This window comes from Sphaeramia orbicularis, chromosome 7, assembly GCF_902148855.1.
Source record: "Sphaeramia orbicularis chromosome 7, fSphaOr1.1, whole genome shotgun sequence".
In the NCBI taxonomy this organism is placed as follows: domain Eukaryota; kingdom Metazoa; phylum Chordata; class Actinopteri; order Kurtiformes; family Apogonidae; genus Sphaeramia; species Sphaeramia orbicularis.
Genome location: NC_043963.1, coordinates 16,382,217 through 16,403,300, shown reverse-complemented (window position 1 = coordinate 16,403,300; position 21,084 = coordinate 16,382,217). Strand labels below are relative to the sequence as shown.

Below are 21,084 nucleotides of genomic sequence, written 5' to 3'. Positions count from 1 at the left end.
CTTCACAATATACTGTTTTCACTTTACTTGGTGAACTTTTTTTGCTACACATTAGAGCTACACAATATATCATTTGAGCATCGTCATCACAATGTATGTGTGCGCAATAGTCACATCGCAGGTCCTGCAATGTAGGAGGCAAATGAACTTAATGCGTTCTCATCTAATTTCAACCTGGGTACCTGACACACACTGCACACAGCGATCCACCAATCACAATTGTTCTTAATCAGTTTGCCGAAGCAGACCACGCCCCTGCACATGAAGTGAGTCACTGGTAACAACATTGAAAAATGAGCAACGAACAGGAGAAAATCACCGAAAACGAAGACTTGGTGCCAAAAAGAAAAGCAACTTCAATTATCTGGAATTATTTCGGCTACAAGAAGGATGATACTGAAACACCTGTTCTGTGTCGACAGTGCCTTGCACCTTTTGCCACAACAAGAGGGAACACAACTAATTAGTTTGACCATTTACGTCAGCACCACATAGCTATTATATCCTCCTGAGTATTTCTTCATATCGCAATATATATCACAGGGTTAAAAAAAATCACAATGTCAGTTTTTTTCAATATCGTGCAGCCCTAACACTCATTTTCTTTTACCTGGAGAGTTGAGTGCAGGATACGTCCCTTTGTCTTCTTCCAACAGGTGATCTTCTGGCAACTGTGGAGAGTCATCAGATTTAGCACAAAAATGTAGGATAAAGTTGCAAAATTTAATGATCAAATCCGACATGCATGAGCTGCATTAAATGCAAGGTAAAATTAACTTCTTTTACCTTCTCTCCATCCTTGCCTTCTGTATTTTCCACTCTTTTCTTATCTATGTTTATATCCCTGTAGGTGACACATAAAAAAAAAAGAGAGCATGTAATATGTTACTTGAGAGTGCAAGCACTTTTCATTAATTTGAGACAAATGTAAATGTTGAACATTCAGTTGTAAAAACCCACTTGGCACTGTTTTTCCTCTTCTTGGCCTCTTCTTCCTCCTTCTGCGCAGTGTTGAGGCTCTCTGCGTCTGCTAGGTTGTCAACAGCGATGGCCAAAAAGACATTTAGAAGGATATCTGGTGTTGTGAATTAAGAAGAGAACCCAGACCAACCTAATCATGAAAACCTTGGCTCTAGCAACAGATTTTACATCCCCTTCCATTCCAAAAGATTGGCTTTAATATTTGAGTTTGAGCATGATTTCACACAGAAATAAAATCATTCCTTGTCATGTTTCATGTAGCCTTTTAGAATAACTTCATGTGCACATATTCAGATCTTAAGACATGATGAAAACAACATTCACTGGTCAGCACTAATTTTGAGGCAACAGTCATTTATTATGCAACTGTGGAAAGATCAGATCAGATCAGATTAGACTCGACTAGACTTTATTGGTCCTTTGGGCAAAACCCTCAGGAAATTGAAGTTCCAATGGCAGCATAACATTGAACACACAAGAAATACTACAAAAAAATAGCAAAACAATAACTTTAAAAAAGAAAACAGTATTGAAACAACAAGTAGCAAAGTGGTAATAATAATACTAATACTACTACTACTACTACTAATAATAATAATAATAATAGCTAAATAGCCAAGACACAGTCATCAATAATTGTGAAAACTGATTATGAAAGCATGTTTGAGGAGGTTTTGAACATGAGTGGAGATCTTTTTTAATCATATCAACTTACTCAAACTCTCACATCAACTCTTATTGTATGAAACCTTATGTCAGTCTGTGGCGAGCAGGATACAGTTTCCACATATGAAGAGGATGATGAAGTAAATGCACACCACCATTCCAGAGGACGCCGGACCACCGTACGCCATGATACCGTCATACATCACTGTATTCCAGTCTTCTCCTGTCAAAATCTAACAAACAATATATACAATTAAATGAATTTCAGTCACTTTTCCATGGATGATCTACATTTTTCTATTTACTCATATGATTCCACTTAGACTAATTAAACAGCATGGCCAAAACAATGTCCCCACATGGATTTAAGTAAGTAAATGGGAAAAACAGGTAAGAGCCTTCCACTGGATAATGACTGCAGGGATTAATATGCATAAAGATTGGACAGCGTTTCCTTGGAAAAAGGTCATGTGGTCTGATGAGTCCAGATTGACCTTATTCCAGAGTGATGGATGCATCCAGTTGAGAAGAGAGGTGGTTGCTGTGGTTACCCATCATGCTTAGTGTCTACAGTACAAGGCTGTGGGGGCAGTGTGGGGGCAATGATCTGTGGTTGCTTCAATTGGTCAGGTCTAGGCTCAGTAACATTATGTGACCAAAGAATGACAAGAACAAATGTTGTGACATTACAAAAGCTCATCGAAATGACAAAAAAGCAAATGAGAATGTAGGACTATTGTGCATATGATATAAAAATATGATCAAATATCAAACGTTATTCAACTTCAGAAAGTCAGTAAATAAGTAAAAGGGGGCATTATAAAAGTAGTATTTCCTACAGTGGAGGAGTGGATTGACATCATTTATGACATTTTTAAGATGGAAAGAGTTACTTTTGGAATAAGACTACAACGAGGTCTGTTTTGGAAAAGATGGGAAAGATAGATTAGGTATGTCACACCAGTTCGACCGTCATTTATCTTAGGCCATGTCTTATGTCCATTTCACCCCTTTTTCCTTTTTAACCCTTTTATATCAATGTATTTTTTCTTTTAATTGTTTTTAATATCACAAATGTGTACCCCAGCATTCCTCTTCTAGGGAGTTTAGTTCATACTTTTGTATTGTATAATTTATATCTTTTGTGTTGCTGAAGGAGGACCAATCACCCTTATCTGCATCGTCTGTGGAGTCACAGATGTATCGCTGTGTGATTCGATTGTAATTTTCAAATGAATGAATGAGAATGGTGAATTGTTATGTGAATAAATATGTGAAAAATGGAAAATCCTAATAAAAAAGCGAGTTGAAAAAAATATATATATTTATGTTAACATGAACTGTAATGATGATTATTTAGGTATGTATTGTTTTTTTATGGAATCTGTGCCACCATCCATAAATATACTGTATGTTCATTCATTAAACATCGGCCTTCTTATCAGCATCCATTTCGCTAAGTCTATACACTACATAGTCATGTGACTATGTGACTGCACAAGTTTCCCTGTCTAAACCAAGACCCAGTGGTTATTTTTCCATTATAGGTATAGATAAACAGAAACACTCAATACACTGCCACATTCACACATACACATCTTTGATTTAAATTGCAGCCTTTTCCAACTGTATATTTGCTCAGCTGGCATTTGAGTTGCTACGGTGATTCATTGTGCCGCTCTAATGACACATATTCAATTACAAATTACATATATTTAAACTAAACTGTTAAGGAATGAGATCGTGTGGTTTACTTCCAATAAAATGTGGTTGTACTTAGAATAACCACAAACTAACATACATAATAAACCCTCTCCCCAACAGATGTACTCAGTTCATGTGGAGTGTATGTTGAATTATTCCTCCCATTAATGAGGATGGATTAAAAAAAACCTGGATGTGAAATAACAAACATCTGATGTGACTGTGACTGACCTGAATCCAAAACCCACCTGGAACACAGTGAGCAGGGCCTGTGGAAAGTTATCAAATGTGCTCCTTTTGGTCACAGTTTCATCAAAGTTGAACTTGCCACCAAAGAGCTGCATGCCAAGCAGGGAGAAGATGATGATGAAGAGGAAGAGCAGCAGCAAAAGGGAAGCAATGGACTTCATAGAGTTGAGCAGAGAGGCCACCAGGTTACTGAGAGACGCCCAGTGACTGGAGGACAAAGTATAAAACATGTTAAAACAGGAAACACATAAAAAATGCATTACAGTATGAAAATTGTGACAAATCAACAAAACACTAAGTAAAAACAACCATATATGTCAAACTATCCCCTGTATCTGTATGCTCTGTTTGGTAATGTAATACTGAAAGCCCTATATTAGTTTTAAAGCACAGAAACCATTAGGGGGAAGTATATTATTAATATTTGGAAACACAAAAAGTAGGCACAGATGTAATGAAACAACATAATATTTTGCTACATAAACCCCACAGACTGCACTTCATTAAAATATATCTGCAATTCTTGCTCTTGAATCCTTAACGATCACATATGAAACAAACCACTGCCGTATGCAGCTTGGCACATTTTCATACTATACTGCTAATAGAGGGAATTTTGACAATATTTTGGTGTAATTTTATTTAACCACATTTTGACTAAATACATAGAAATGCCACATAGGTGCTACACAAATATATGTTCATCTTTTTGTTTTTCCTGTGATTTATTATAATTAGAATTTCCTTTACTCACCGTGTAACTTTAAAGATCCTGAGGAGGCGAACACAGCGGAAAACAGAGATGCCCAGAGGAGACATGATGGCCAGCTCCACCAGGATGGTCTCTATGATTCCTCCACAAACCACGAAACAGTCAAAGCGATTAAACAGGGACACAAAGTAGGCCTGCAGTCCCAAGCTGTACATCTTCACTAGCATTTCTAATGTGAACATCGCCAGAAGAACTTTGTTGGCTACGTCTGGAGAGCAGAAGAAGAGAAGACAAGAGAAACAGACTCTTTACAATAGTTTGACGACCTAAAAACTGCAACTTTACTGCAACATGCATTACAAGGTACAGAATAAAAGACATTTTCAAAAACTTTCTTTGATATTTTTTTCATGCACCATTGAACAGTTAACAGGGTAGAAACACCTATTTAATCCACTGTCCATGGTTAAAACTTATCGGCAGCTTCTAAGATGGAATGTTGCCTCAATGTATGAGTTGACATTGTGAATAAATCAAATAAATGTGAATATATGTACATTAAACATGAGTTTAGACCATACCATTTGTTTTAATTGGGTCTTTTTCCTGATATATGTTCAAATGATGGTGAAAACATCCATATGGATTTTTAACTGTAATATATATTCTATTCTATTTACTTCTATGAAGTACTTCTGTTATACTATATACAAAACTGTGGGCTTTTTGAACATTTCTAGTATCTTAACCCCTAAAGACCCAGACATCCACCGGCGAGCAAAACATCTACTGATCTAAATTATTTAATACCTGTTGATCCACTAGTCCTTTCAATAAATGTAAACAATTAGTGTAAAATACAGTTTGTCATCTTTTCATGGTCATCAGATATGACCCAATTTGGACGTTCAGAGGCTCCATAGTTACCGTGGAAATACCATCCTCTTCTACAACATTGATTCACCAGTAAAACCCACAAAGTTTGATAAATGACAGTGGATGGAGATACTTATTTTTGTGCTTGGTTATTGATATCTTACCTAAAAAAGTCACTTTTTTCCAGTTTTCTTTGTTTTGTAACATAATATCCCTCAACTTTAATCTGAGTTTCCATGAACATCTACAAGATCAGGAAATTAAATACAGGAAAATACATGATTTTCACTGAAAAAATGTAAAATACATATAAAAATGGTAATAAATCATTTAAGAAAGGTTAAATCTAGAGGGAAATTCATTTAGGAACTGACACAAAAGTAGCGCTGGGTCTTTATGGGTTAAAAACACTGCATGAGGCTGATGAATGAGAAGACATCAGCTGAGTACACCAGTTTTTCAATGTGTTGCAGGCAATTTTGAGTTTGTTGACACCTAGTATTATATCTGTACACAAAACACGTCTTAATGCCAGTTTTGTTAAGAAATAAAGATCAGAGTCATATATTTAACCATTCATAAAAGAAAAACATACCCTGAACTTCAGTGAGCCAGTCTGGCTGGTCGTAGTGCTCTGAGGCAATGGTTAGAGTGTTGAGGAACACCAAGATGATGACCAGCCAATAAAATGTCACAGATTTCACCGCGGCACGGCACTTCCTGCGGCAGAAACGGTTCCACCGTCGCCACTGACGACTGAAAGACAAAGAGCTTCATTTTAGACTCAATTCAGACACAAATACCAGCCCTGGCTACAGACTACAGCTCTGAAGAAAATCAAGAGACCATGCTAAATTTCTAGACCTGAACCTGGACTGTGAAGATGCAGGGGACAAGCCTCAAAACAAAACTGAGCTAGTGTTCTTATTCCAGGAGATGAATGAAGCAGACAAATACAAATTTCTGAAATTCCTAGATTTAAAATATTAGTGTTTTGTCAAAAAAAAAAAAAATATAATAATAATACAAACTTGTTTTCCTCACATTATTCATAATCTAAAGCCACTCTGTTTAACTGCCATTCTCAACAGGGATTATGTGCAATGAGCTGGACTTGATTTATCAACATTTGAGCTTCAGGGTCCTGTATCACCCTGTCAAGGTGTATTTTGTTGTAATTATCAGCTCGCTGTGTACTGTCCTGCATAAACAGAAAAAAACAGACCATAGATTGCTGCCACTGACTCAAGTATTCAGAAAAATCTGGAGTTTGGTAGAAATTTTCATTCTACCCAAACACATGACAATGAAGTGCAAAACCAGGGGTCTCTTAATATTTTCCAGAGCCATGTGCCTTATGTTCAGGTGTTTCCATGTGTCCTTAATGCATGTGGTGAAATGAAATCAAAGCACGGTGTCACAAGAAATCATCTGCAACCAAATGACAGCGGGAATGGATTATAGATAAGCAAAGAGGGAAATGGGAAACAACAATCATGAATCTGTGGAGCCAATAGGATAATCATTTGTGGGTCAGAAGAACAACATGCCAGGTAATAGATTAACTGCAAAACAAACAAAATAATTTAAAAAGACATGAACAAAAACATTCAGGGATCTCAACAATTCAGAAAGAAAAGTCACAAAGAATGAAGAATGCAACTAGCATGCGATGTCACATGATGTTACTAACCTGCACTTTGACTTAGTAATTTTTTGACTGGGGAGAATAATACATGAGTCAGCTTTTAATAAAAGATAGTACAATATGTGTGTGTGTATTCTGTGCCAGAGTCAAACAACAGTTATTTATTCTACTGAGAGCTGTCATTAAGTCATTAAGTCAAAATAAGTGAATGTTTTCTTAGGAATCATTTGAATGATCATATAGACTCAAGCAAATCAACCCGCTGCCTGCGAAAAAACAAATATGGCATACTCACCACAATGGTACACAACATGGGGATTTATCCTCCTCTGCATTGTGATTGTCTGTGTTTACTGACTCTGTTTCACTGGTCGGCATGCTGGCTGTTGTACCACAAACACACACAAAAAAAGAATGAGATGATAAGATACTAGGCTGCAACGTTAATGAGGTGAAGTTTAGGTCACAGAGGGTTTCTTAAAGGTTCGGTGTGTAAGATTTAGTGGCATCGAACAGTGAAATTACAGACTACAACAAACTAATCGCCCCTCACAGCCATTACTAAAAACACAAAAAAACACCTGGGATTTCTGTTTGACTACAGATAATAACTCTGGTCTACATTACAACGTTATAGCTGATCATCTATCATAAAACCAGAAAAAGAGGCAGAGGAAGGAGTGACTTCTGACATGAAATAGAGACACAAAATGGGAGATTATGGAGGTGACCGACTTCCTGTTTACATTGAAGAATTCATTGTAAGAAAACAAAAACATAATTCTTATTTTCAGGTGATTATACACAATGAAAACATAACTACTAATATTACATTACAATCCTGAAACCCCCAAAATCTTACACATTGAACCTTTAAGTGAAATGGTTTCAACAGTGGGTTACAATAAGATAAAGCTTGTTAATGTTTAATGTAATAAGATTTTCTTATTGACGCCAGTACATTTTCTAGTTGGCTTGGCTCTATGGGAACATATGGACTATAACAAGATATTATGTTATAATCTTGTGTATAATGTTATATATGGAAATAACTACATTTAACAGCAAAATAAGCAAAGTCAGTAACTTTTACTGGTATTTACTTTTCTTAGTTTCATGTTCCAAAGGCCAAGCCAAGCTACACCCAAAAAAAAAAAAAAAACTGAATGAAAAAGTGAAAATGCTGGTGTCAAATTGAAAATCCTGAGGTGACTCCTTTTCAGTGTCTGATATCAATCAATTCCTTATTTCCAGAATATTTTCATTCTCAAACACGGAAGTGATTACATCCAATCTGAGTTCCACATCTGGGATTTGGAGTTGCACCATGTGAAACTGACTGTCCTGTTTAGTGAACACTGCAAAACTGCAAAATAAATTAGAAGTTATAAGTCACAGTGAGTACATGCTGCCAGACCTGAGTCAAATTGGACTTTGAGCATTAATTCTAAATTTTGGAAATTTAACAGATCACACATACCGTCACTGAAATGAAAGAGTTTACTACTAAGTGACGGTCTGATCTGTTCAGTGCATGACATTGTCCAGTTAAGATACTTAATAAAACTATTTGGTCCAGGTCTGTGTGCTTCAGCAAGTATTAGTTACATGGTCACAGGTTTATGGCATACAATATGTTGGAAATGACAAACTGTGTACATGCATAAACATGTGACATACAAATGAAAGAAGTTTGATATGATAATGAACTGATGAAGAAAGTACTGTGATCATTTTGTTTCCATTTAACCCTAAATACAGTAACTACAAAAACTACGACTTCACCACAAGATGTGTTAAAGTCTAATAATCACATATTAAGCATGTTTTATTAAAAGTGAATTACATTTTAAGGTCACAGAAAGCATCTTCAGAATTCCAACCACTTATCTGGTTTCATTATCTGTTGAAATCTATGACATGCCTATCGTAGATATCCATTTTAATTTTACCCCATATTTTAATAGCATGTTTGCATTGTAAACATTTATTTCCTCGTCAAATGTGTTTCATCTGTAAAAGATATGTTTAGGGTTACAGATAGGGATAAATGGTTTTATCCACCTAAGACCCAGCTATGGGTTTTCTGTCCACATTTGTGGACAAGAGTTTCACAATTTTATACAAAAAAAAGAAAAGAAAATTGTCCATCACAAAGGACATTCCATAAAAATTTTAAAAACTGCATCTGAAAAAACTGTTGCATCATGATGTTTCCAATATAGGCACTTATTTAAAAAAAAACAAAGAAAGCTTGTACTTTACTGACATTTCCTGGGTCTCAGGAGGTTATACGTGTTTTTTCAAAACCAAATTTTCTCATGAACACAGTTGTTTCCTGTGAATTTGTTTTGTCTTACCACGAGTCTTTATTTAATTCCTCATTTACTTGTCAGATAGGAGACGCACACAAAAATGCAAATGTCAGTGAGTCTGGATGAAAACATACAGTATGATTTGTATGTTTTTGGAGGAAAACATGCAACAATACAGAAAGCATATGCAAAGCCCATGCAAGCACGCTGAGGCACACTCCAGGATAAAGATGAACAGTCCACACGAATGTGCACATGAAACCAGACGCTCCGCACGCACACAGACACACAATTACCCTGTGTCTCTGTGGACTGAGTGAACCAGCCAAACTTTCCCTTCTTCTTCTCAGTGAGGTCAGCCAGCGTGACCCCTTGGTGTTACCAACATGCAGTTCACACAGCCAGACAGCAGAGGAAGCAGTGAGTCAGTACACAGCAGAACAAGAGAGGGAGGAATGTACGGCAATAGACAGCTGCAATACAACCTACAGTACAGACACAGGTACCATGTCCAGAAAAGCACAAAACTACTGCAGTGTACAAAGTCATACTCAATCCATAACTTATTAAATGCAAAACCCAAGTGTAAAGTATCTACAGCAGGCATGAAAAACTCATTTTATTTCAGGGGCCACATACAACCCAATTTTATGTCAAGTGGGTCGGACCAGTAAAATAATATCATAATAGACTATAAATAATGAGAACTCCAATTTGATCTCTTTGTTTTAGTACAAAAGAGTAAAATTGAATTAGGAAAATGTTTACATTTATAAACTATCCTTTCACAAAAAATGTGAGTAAGCTGAAAACCTGAAATTTCCTCAAAGCATTTAGTGCAATATTAACAAAATTATGCCTCAACTGATCACTTATTCAATTCAATATAAATGCACTGTAAATAATATATACATAAACACATATTTTAATAGACCGGTTCTCTGTACACATCTACCCAGTTATTCATATTCATCTTAACCATTCTTAACCCATTGTTGTCCTGGTCTGTAGTTGAATGTTTGTTTATATTAGGTCTATGTTTAAGTGTGTTTGGGTTTATGTTGAAAATGTACGTTGTGTGCTAAAAAAAAAAAACAAAGCCACATTCTTTGTATGTGTTCACGTACCTGGCTAATAAAGCTGATTCTGATTTATACATCTGCATTACAGATTGCACTGAATCTACAAGGCACAAAAAATTTTGTAACATCCACCAAATTGTTAACATTTTGTTATTATGCAATTATTTTACTGGTCTCACACATTTGAGATCAAATTAGGCTGTATGTTACCCCTGAACTAAAATGACTGACATCTTCAGTGTAATTTTTGCACTTTGCAAATTCATCCTGCATATGTTTAACATCCCTGATCTTCAGCAAAATATATCATCCCACATTCACCTTGAGCATTAAGATCAATTACACATAAGAAAACATAATGTAAAACAAAAAAAATTGTAAATTAAAGGAGAAATTTATAAAGGTACTACATAAAATAATGCAGAATATGTAGTAAATATCAAAAAGCAGTTCAATATCATCACAATAGTAAATAATTAACGTGAAAATATAACATAATACAGCAGATTAGTAACAAAGTATGAAACCTGAATGTAAAAGATTAGGTGTAATACTCCACAAAGATGAATGTACTCTCAGGGCATTAACATTAGATCAGATCGTTGAATTGGGTTTAGCTGAGGTATGAATCCATAGTCACTGTATTACCCACAGTAGATGGTGGTCAACACATCCCCAGACAGGAGTACCAACAAAAGTCAGCCTTCAAAACTTATACTGTTTTAGACTTGTGAGATATATTCTAACAAGAGCTTGGCACATTCTTAACAACTGATAGGCAGATTATAGATGTGATTTGGACATGATGACTGATCAAGCTGAGTCATCATGTCCAGAGTCAACAGATGAGTTCATGTAGTATGTGCTACATACAGATTCCACTTCAGGACTGAATCTGCCATAGGTGGCTGATGATGTCACTGCTAGGGATAAGGACAAACACACAAGAGTAGAAATAGTACCCAAAACGTTTGTGTTACTTATATATACACACCCATCAGCTAAAACATGACACTAACAGGCAAAGTGGTATTAATTGTCTCATTGCAATGGTACCTGTCAGTGGGTGGGATATATTAGGCACTGTGTAGACCTCAGAGTTGATGTGTGAAACAGTAAAATGTGCAAGAGTTCAGATCTGAGCAACTTTGACAAGGGAGTAATTATGATGAAAAATGACTGGGTCAGATCTTGTTGTTCATTCCCAGTGTACAATGGTAGTAACAACCAAAAGTATCTAAAGAACAATGACATCTCAACTAACCAAGCATCTATAGGAACAGAACACTATTACCACCTGTCTGATGTGGTGTTGTTCCCCTTTTTCCACATAAACAGCTCTGACCCGAGGCCTAGACTCCAGCAGACCTCTGAAGGTGTGCTGTGGTATCTGGACCAAGATGTTAGCAGCAGATCCTTGAAGACCTGGAAGTAGAGAGGTGGACCTCCATGGATCAGATGTATTTGTCCAACACTTCCCACAGACAATCAATGGTCCTGAGTTTAGGATATCCTTCCTTAGTCCATTATTGGGTGGTACTAACCACTGTAGACCAGAACAACCAACAAGACTTGCAGTTGTGGAGATGTGTGCTGTGGGGCGGCCGTAGGCACAAATTGGCAGCCACGCTTCCATCAGTCTGCCTCAGGGCAGCTGTGGCTACAGATGTAGTTTACCACCACCAGAGGGAGAATGTGAGAGTGAATGAATAATGGATCCACTGTGCGCGCTTTGAGTATGCATTCATAGAAAAGCGCTATATAAATCTAATCCATTATCATTATTATTATGTTCTGACCCATTCATTACCATTTTAATTTGGACCTGGTCAAAGTCATTCAGCTCCTTACGCTGCTCATTTTGCTGCTTCTAACACATCAGCTTCAAGGACTAAATGTTCACTTGCTGCCTACTATATCCAACCCAGTGAAAAATATAATTGCAATGAAAATAATATCATTACCACTTCTGTCAGTGGTCAGAATGATATGGCTGATCAGTATATACTGGACCACTGCAAAAAAAAAACTGTTGAATTTTGGCAAAAGATTGGATATATAACATATATGACCACATTTTGTGCAACACAACTGAGTTGTTGCTGGATTGTGTTCATCTCTGTGCTCATCAAATACAAAAATCACTGGTTAAACATGTGAAAGGGGTATCTGATAGCAAAAGAAGCAGTGAAAATGTTGTCAACATACCAAATACTCACACTGATACAAAGGTTTGGCTTCACATTGGATTTGATATTTTGCTGCTGCCCTGGCCACAGTTGTACACTGCTTGATTTCCATGTTGGTACTCCTGTGCACTTACTCCAACTGGGTATCTACTGTAAGTAATGCACTGACAATGAATAAGGACCTCGCACAACCCCACTTCAGAAACTCCAGACTAACCTTTCAGTATTATACAATAGTCATTATTACAGTTTGCTAAAGAAAACTTCCTGTTGAGTATATATTTTAGGCATAACTCTTAATAAACTCAATTTTACACACTTTTAAAAGTATATAATGGCCAAAAAGTCCACCAGGCTATTACCTCATATTTTAAGATTAGTGATTTATGGGCAAAGAGTGAAAAGGATTAGCTGTAAACAAGACTTAATAAGAACATCAGAGACAGAAGGTAGAAAAAACATTAAAGCAGAGAAGCAACTGTTAGCAACAAGAGAAGAAGATATGGAGAAGCAAGAGGAAGAAACAAGAGGAAAGGGAAAATGTTAACAGCAGTCTACAGACAACAGTTTTTACAAGGCACACAGACAATGCAGGAATCAAGGAGAGAAAGTTAGTTAGTTGGTTTTAGTGTCTAATGTACATACACAGCTGAGGTCAAAGCAGAGCAGTCTCTAGAGGACATACAGAGGAGGAGGCACATATATAGAGTGAATGATTTCAACTAAGGCACCATAGTAGCATGGAGGAATGACAATTACACAAAACTGCTGCCTTTTTCTGCCTTTTTCAGACTTGCTCTGAGTTATAGGGACACTATGCAGACTATACATAACATGTACACTTTTCTAGTCATACTGCTCAGCCTGTGAATAAACATACAAAATACTTCTTATGGCTATAGAAATAACATTACTGTGACAGGAAATAACCAAAACAAGCAGGGTGGAAACAACTCTACGCCACATTGGAGAAGCAATTTGCATAATGGGCAATGCAATACATTAATATTTCCATATCAGTATTAAAAGATAACACCTTTCCGTGCAAAAACTTAAGGTGAGCTATGAGGTTCATGTTTTACCTAAGAGGTTATTTTAGTGACTGCACATATTTCACTTTGTGAGTCAGAGGGAGAAACAACAAGCATACAGCGATGGAAAAGACTTTTCTCATCATCATTGCTGCAACAGGTAAGTTTTCTAACTTTTTAATAATCTACAAACACAATATACAAAAGGGGAAGTAGTAAAAGCCATTACTATGTTAAAATATATAATGTTAATAAAATAATAATATAATAATAATATATGATATGAATTAATTAAATCAAAATGGATTGCTAACTTTATACAATTCAATTAATGTTTGGGGGACGACATGTAAAAGTTACACACAACCAATATTCCTTTCAGAGAAAAGAGCTCTAATAATTGTGAGCAAAGTTATGTATATAGATCCCTACAACTACTTATTCACTAGATTCAGAGTATTGAAATTTTATGAAGTAATAAATCATAGAATTGTGTAAATGATGTATAAAATATAAAATCAGTCATTACCATCATATATTTGGGAAACATTTGAGAAAAGAATAAGCCACTACAACCTAAAAGGAACAGAAATCTTACCAAAAAAAAAAAAAAAAACAGATTCCGCATTAAATTGAAAAAAGGAATCAAGTTCTGGAACAATCTGAACAATGAAATAAAAGTATCGAATAGAATCTTTAAAAATCCATTAAATCTAGTATTTTAAGAAATTATTAAACGGAATTAATTTGGTGGTCGAGACCGTGTTGAATATAATCATGTCTTGGATTATGTTAAATTATATATGATGAATTACAGCAGTAAGCAAGGGCAGATATTGTACTGTATTAAGAGGTTATGTATGAAATTACCATTGTAAACAGAGGTATTTTGTTAAATAGGGCAGAAAATATAAGAATGTTCTTTCTGCTCCTTTTCATTCATAATGTGGGAATTCTGCTAAAATATAAAAGTAGATTTTATTTTTATGTGTCTTTCTTTTTTAATTTAATTTTATTTCTATGAATGAAATAAATAAACTAAACTTTTGTTAAGGATTTTCATACACTGTCTCTGTAACCCAATGACTTTATGGTTTTATGCTCATAATATACACAAGGCAGGGAAGACTTGCTTATGTATGTCATCTTATACACAGTATGTTGCAGGAGATTTTACGTGGATCATAAAATCAATATTTTATTTTAGCCTTTTACACATAAGGAGCAGGAAAAGACACAAACTGAGCTTGTTAACTTCCTCCAAATCCACTTATTTTGTCTGTATCTGTATATCTGCCTGGCAGTTACAGGCATATATACCTGAATATCATTTGCAAATCAATGGAAAGCAACATTGTATTTTTTAAAAACACACCCCAGTGGAAGCATATACAAGGCAAAAGGAACAGGCACTAAAACAGAACCCTGGGGAACACCGTAGTTCAGGGGAGACACAGAGGAGTACTGGCCAGAAAAAAACTTCTGTTTGACAAATAAGATTTGAACCATTGAAGTGCAGTACCCTTAATGCCCACATGTCTCTAGGTGGGTCAGAAGGATGCTGTGATCCACCATGTCAAAGGCTGCAGACAAGTCTAAAAGTAATAAGACAGCAGATTTCCCTGAGTCAGCAATTAAGAGCAGGTCGTTAAAAACCTTTAAAAGGGCAGTCTCTGCTATGTCTCGATTTAAAACCAGGTTATTAATAGAAGAAATGTAATCAGCTACAGTTCCTGTGAAAAATATATGTAATTACATTTTAGTTATTACATTTACACATTTAACTGAACTACACTGTTGTCCATAAAGTTGAAATAATTTAGTTTTCAGACATATTCCAATTTTTATTTGCAAGAAATACTCACTTTTATTGCTTGTTTTCTGCTTAAATATTATATGTATATATATACATATATATATATATATATATATATATATATATATATATATATATATATATATATATATATGTCTGTCTTCGCAGGGCTGTGTACCGTCCTCTCACGTCAGTACCACTTTATTTATGAAAGAAAAAACATGAGTGAAGCACGACACTACTGCAGAGAAAAATACACAGACCTGGTCTCTGTGGAGAACATGGAGGATGTGAAGATCTTGAACCAAACAGCAGATTTAAGACAAATGGCATATGAGGATTATCCCCCTGTAAATTCTCAACCTTTCTATATTTTGTTTGTTTTGTTGTAAAGTCATTTATGTCCATTCATACCAAGTAATTTCTGATTATGTACAATCATGTATAAGATGGGTGGAAAAAAAGAAATATTTCTGTTATACTGTATATCTTATTTGTGATATCACATGTTGAAAATGCTGAAATTCTTTTTTGAAAAATCAATGACTTAAAAAAAAAAAAAAGAGTAGCTTTAACTTAAGCTGATACTGAATTCTCTATATAACAACTGAGACTACAACACATATAACAAATGTTGCTTTCAGATAGCCTGGATAGGGCTGTATGATGATGTGAACAGTTGGAGGTGGTCACTGTCAAACATGAGTTTCTATCAAGATGGAGAAATGAACTTCAGGCATTGGTCTAGTGACAAACCAGACAATATAGGAAGTAGAGAACACTGTACAAACATGCAGGATGATGGATTTTGGGATGATAACAACTGTGTCCAACACCTTCCAGCAATCTGTGTTGACTTAAGAGGTAAGATGTGTACAATTCATATGTTTAAAAGATTGTTTATTATAAGCATCCTCATAGGTTAACATAAGACAATTGTTTGGTTCCAGCATAAAATCTTCTAGTTATGTATTAGATTTTTAAATGTGCGCACACTGAATAAACAGGATAAAAGTTTTTGGCCACCTTTAGCTTGGCTGTTTTTGCAGAATTGAAATGAAAATACATATTTATTTCTTATTCTGTTAAATATGACAAATGAAGCAGATCGGTTCTAGTTCTGAGTTTGGAGTCCAAATATTGAATTTACTTTTGGTATCTGTTCACGGGAATTCTCAATATTAGGTCCAAAGAGGGGTCAATGCAAGTGAAAGAAACTGTTATTCACTTGAAAAACTAAATGAATTTGTCAGAGAGATTTTGACCTGACTGTAAATAACCTTTTTTTTTTTTTGTAGGGCCGAATGTGACATTTGTGCTTACTGAAAACCTTTCATGGAGTGACGCCCAGAGCTACTGTAGATCTCACCACACTGACCTGGCCAGTGTGAGAAGTGAGGCAGAGAACCAGAAGATTCAAGAATTGGCAGCAGGACGGTTTGTCTGGATTGGCCTTTTCAGAGACTCCTGGAAATGGACAGATGGAAGTAACTCTACATTTAGATATTGGAATAGTGACACAGCAGAGCCCAATAATATCGAAAACCCTGAAAACTGTGTTATGGCAAACTTTGAAAACTACGGACTATGGGAGGACTGGCCCTGTAACATCATGGCAGCGTTTATTTGCTACGCCAAGCCGGGTTTGTATTCCATGATTTACTTGTTGTTTACATTTAAAGGGTTTAATAAATAGATGATTAATTAGGTTGTAAACATGAGTAGGAATGGGAACTGATATATTACTGATACCAAGGTCATGGTCCATTCTGCTTATAGGTCCACATTTGTAGCAATCCATTTATTTAATCTGGAACAATTATTCTGAAACTATTGTTATCTCTGAATATAAGACCACTTTAAACACTTTTCAGTACTCCAAACAATGAGCTTTCAAACTGCTCTCTGGTAATTAGCCTAGTCCTCCCAATATTAAACACAAAGCTTTAGTTACACCTATGCTGGCTGCAGCTACATTGTTTTTGTGGTGACTTCCAAATCATTTTTTCTCTACATGTAACCTTTCCTCTCTGGTTTATTCTTTGCATTTTGCGTTTTTCTGAGAAAATCTGGTATTTTCCTATATTTTATTTACTGATCATGTAGATGTTTATGAAACCTCAAAGTAAATTTAAAGGTTATTATATGAAAACAGGGCGACACGGCGGTGCAGTGGTTAGCACTCGTGCCTCACAGCAAGAAGGTCCTGGGTTCGATTCCAACACCAGTCGACAGGGGGTGGGACCTTTCTGTGTGGAGTTTGCATGTTCTCCCCGTGTCTGCGTGGGTTCTCTCCGGGTACTCCAGCTTCCTCCCACCATCCAAAAACATGCACTGATAGGTTAATTGGTTAATCTAAATTGCCCATAGGTGTGAATGTGAGAGTGATTGTTTGTCTCTATATGTTAGCCCTGCGATGAACTGGTGACTTGTTCAGGGTGTACCCCGCCTTCGCCCCTATGTAGCTGGGATAGGCTCCAAGCGACCCCCGTGACCCTAGTGAGGATAAAGCGGGTTCAGAAAATGAATGAATGAATTATATGAAAACAGAGAAAAAACTGAATAAAAAAAGATACTTTTCAGCAAAATATACCAATAACTTAATAATAAAAAGAAGTGTCTACAACAGGCATGTCCAAAGTCCGGCCCGGGGGCCAATCACGGCCCGCGGTCAGATTTTATACGGCCCGCAGCTTCGGCTTTATAATGTATTATTTATGGCCCGCTTGGACTGTTGAACCGAGTACATGAATCATAAAAGGTTCAAAATGCAGTTTCTCCTTTCACCTCATGGTGGCAGCACCACTCTAACTCTATCTGGCTCTGTGACCTTGCCGTGAACCCTTTTCGCTAATTTCTAATCATGGCGCCTGTAAATAAAAAAACGAAAGTTGACAGTGAGGGCCGCCGCTTCCAGGAGAGATGGGAATTACAATTTTTTTTTCCCTGAAAATCGAGGTGATTGTGTTTGCCTAATCTGTCAAGAGACTGTTGCCTTGTTTAAGGAATTCAATGTAAAGAGACACACTAGCAGGCAAAACATGCTAACGCATACGACAAGCTAGCAGGGAGTGAGTGTTCCGAGAAAGTGAAGCAAATTCAAGCTGCTTTAAACTCACAACAGTGACTCTTCATGTGAACCTGGGAGTTCAATGAGTTCGCCACCAAGGCAGGCTACCAAGTTGCCAGGTTAGTTGCCTATAACTGCTGGTGTTGTGTACTTGTAGATGTGACACAAAATATTACTTTCTGAATGATTTTGTGAAAGACAAGAGTAAGAGTCATATGTTTTCATCTTAAACGTTAACAGACTTTGCATTACTGAGTAATATATAAGTAATGATTACTCATATAGTCATGTTTAAAATGAATGTGGGGTTAAGATTTTAATCAACTTCTTGGGCGTTTAAGATACTCCACACAGTTTGTTCTATGTTATCTGACTCCAGTGTGAAAGGAAGGCAGAAATGTCTTTTTTTTTTTTTTTTTTTTTTTAACTTGTTCACACCTGAGTGGCTTAGATTTGGTTACAGTGCCATTTAAAAAAAATGATATTGTGACAATGAAAATAAAATTGTTGTAGAACAGTGCTTTTATATGTAATGTTTACTGTTTAAAAAAACATCCGAAGGGACCACTGGCCCCTGGCAATCTCCACATTATCAGATCTGGCCCTCTTTAAAAAAAGTTTGGACACCCCTGGTCTACAACCACTGTTATTTGCCAAACTACATTGGTTTTATTGGTGAATCAATGTTGTAGAAGATGACAGTGTTTTCATGTTCTCTATGGAACCGCTGAACATCCAAATGGGTCATGTGACACTGAAAAGCTCTGAAAACTGCATTTTTCCTGAATTATTTAAGTGTTGATAAGATTAGTTGATCAAAAGGTATTAAACATTTTAGTTCAGCAGATGTTTTTGGTTGCTAGTGGCTATTTAGGTCTTTCAGGGTTAAAATAGTGGAAAAAAAACATATACTGTTTAGGTGAATAATTCTGAGGTGACCTTAAATGGAGTTTAAGCGAGTTGCTCTTAATTTCACTTTCTGCACCTGCATGGCCTGGATATCTTTTCTGAGCTTGAGTTTATATAAAATGCTGCTTGTCAGAAAATATTCCTGCATGTGGAAAGTGTAAAGAGCATCACAAATGATCACTTTATAACTAGTTTGCATGATGCTAACAATTGCCGATGGCAGTCACATTCATGAACTACTTTTCAGTCTTATCTATATTCCTGTTTTTAGATTTAGTGTTAAATGAGTGATATTTTGCTTTTTTTTTAAATGGAATTATGCATTTTAAAACATTTCCCTGTGGTCTACATAAACTGTAAATGCTATGCTTGGGTCTGAATTCTTCATTAATTCAACTCCACAGGTCTATCTTCACCACTATTTCTGAGTAATGACACCAGAAAGGTTGCATTGAGCACTGGCCCTTTAAATGCACATGAGCCACTTCATGCCCCACCCCCTCCAGGTTGTTGGCCATGCTGCTCTGTCCCATTTAGCCACTTGTGTTCATTAATACAACCAACAACTGAACATTTTAGTTAATCGGCTCGAAGTTTGGACGTATTTTCAATATGGACTACAACTGCTGCTGCTGACAAACAATTATGAGAAATGTTCGTTGGAAGTCTTGACCTTATATGTGCAAATGTTGTGACATAACTGGTTATAAGACATAACAAATTAAGCAGGAATTAAATCGGGTTGTAGAAATTCACTCGATTTTTGCCAAAATTAATATAAAGATAGCTTTGTAGCACCTGGAGGGTTCAAATTCAAACTTTATGAACTATTAGGGTCCAAATACACAAATAAATGAACCAAAGACGAATAAAAGTGAGTTTAGAAAAATATGACACCTTTAAGGTAAACAATACTACCAAATGCCTTAGTATGTCAGTCATTTCAATTGATATGTTAAATGTCTTAATCACCCATAGGTATGACTGAGAGAGTGAAAGGCTGTTCGTCTGTATGCGTCAGCCCTGCAACAAACTGGTAACACAGTCAGGGTTTAGCCTGTCCTGACTGGAATAGGCTCCAATAGCCATGCAACTCTCTTGAGGAGTAAATGGTTCAGAAAATTAATGAATAAATCCTAAATTCTTAAAACACTGACATAAATATTAGATAAAGCTTAAAAGTATAAATGCCACCCAATGAAGGAAACGGACGAGGGTAAGTAACCAATGAATCTGAGGTTTCAGCGTGAAGGTAAATGTCTGACGCCGTGTTTATTTCTGTTGTGTTGTAACAGCTTATTAATGAACAAAGTGTTTACAGTCTAATTATGAATAATTAATGGGCTTTTTTAATATTTGCTTAAAGTTATACTTAAAATTTTTTAACAAAATCTATGTGTCTACCTACGGTCCATGGACTCTGTAGAGAGCTTTAAGAAACACCTCAAAACCCTCCTGTTCAAAAAGGCTTTTTAGTCTCCCACCTGACCCAGGGCCACCACAAACTGATTACACTCTATGTATTCATCATAACGTACTCCATGTGTCACCCCCCCCCCCCACTCCCAGTCTCTCTATATCTCTATCGCTCTCTCTTTTCTCCTCCTTTACTCTCTCTCTCTCTCTCTTTAACCCCAACTGGTCAAGGCAGACAGCCATCCTTCAGGAGTCTGGGTCTGCTCGAGGTTTCTGCCCGTTAAAGGGAAGTTTTTCCTCGCCACTGTCACCAATCACAAGTGTTTGCTCCTGAAGGATTCTGTTGGGTCTCTGTAAACGTAATTTGATTCTGATTTGAATTGATAAAGCACTTTGTGACTCTGTCAGTGAAAAGTGCTC

At 36.3% G+C, this 21,084-nt stretch overlaps 1 protein-coding gene across 11 annotated transcripts in view; it reads right to left on the bottom strand.

Moving 5' to 3' along the window:
* The window catches only part of cacna1db (calcium channel, voltage-dependent, L type, alpha 1D subunit, b), a 154,583-nt gene that overhangs the window by 44,861 nt on the left and 88,638 nt on the right, over positions 1 to 21,084 (bottom strand). For 5 of the 11 annotated variants that reach the window (XM_030139271.1, XM_030139276.1, XM_030139273.1 and 2 more), the window contains exons 10-19: positions 9,448 to 9,522; positions 7,132 to 7,219; positions 6,882 to 6,908; positions 5,784 to 5,944; positions 4,355 to 4,580; positions 3,600 to 3,807; positions 1,760 to 1,880; positions 961 to 1,075; positions 787 to 844; positions 611 to 671 (exon numbers count right to left, since the gene is read on the bottom strand). In XM_030139271.1, the coding sequence (XP_029995131.1) occupies positions 611 to 671; positions 787 to 844; positions 961 to 1,075; positions 1,760 to 1,880; positions 3,600 to 3,807; positions 4,355 to 4,580; positions 5,784 to 5,944; positions 6,882 to 6,908; positions 7,132 to 7,219; positions 9,448 to 9,522 (1,140 nt within the window). The remainder of the gene's footprint in view (positions 1 to 610; positions 672 to 786; positions 845 to 960; positions 1,076 to 1,759; positions 1,881 to 3,599; positions 3,808 to 4,354; positions 4,581 to 5,783; positions 5,945 to 6,881; positions 6,909 to 7,131; positions 7,220 to 9,447; positions 9,523 to 21,084) is intronic. The other 6 variants (XM_030139278.1, XM_030139280.1, XM_030139281.1 and 3 more) reach the window with 3 other exon arrangements.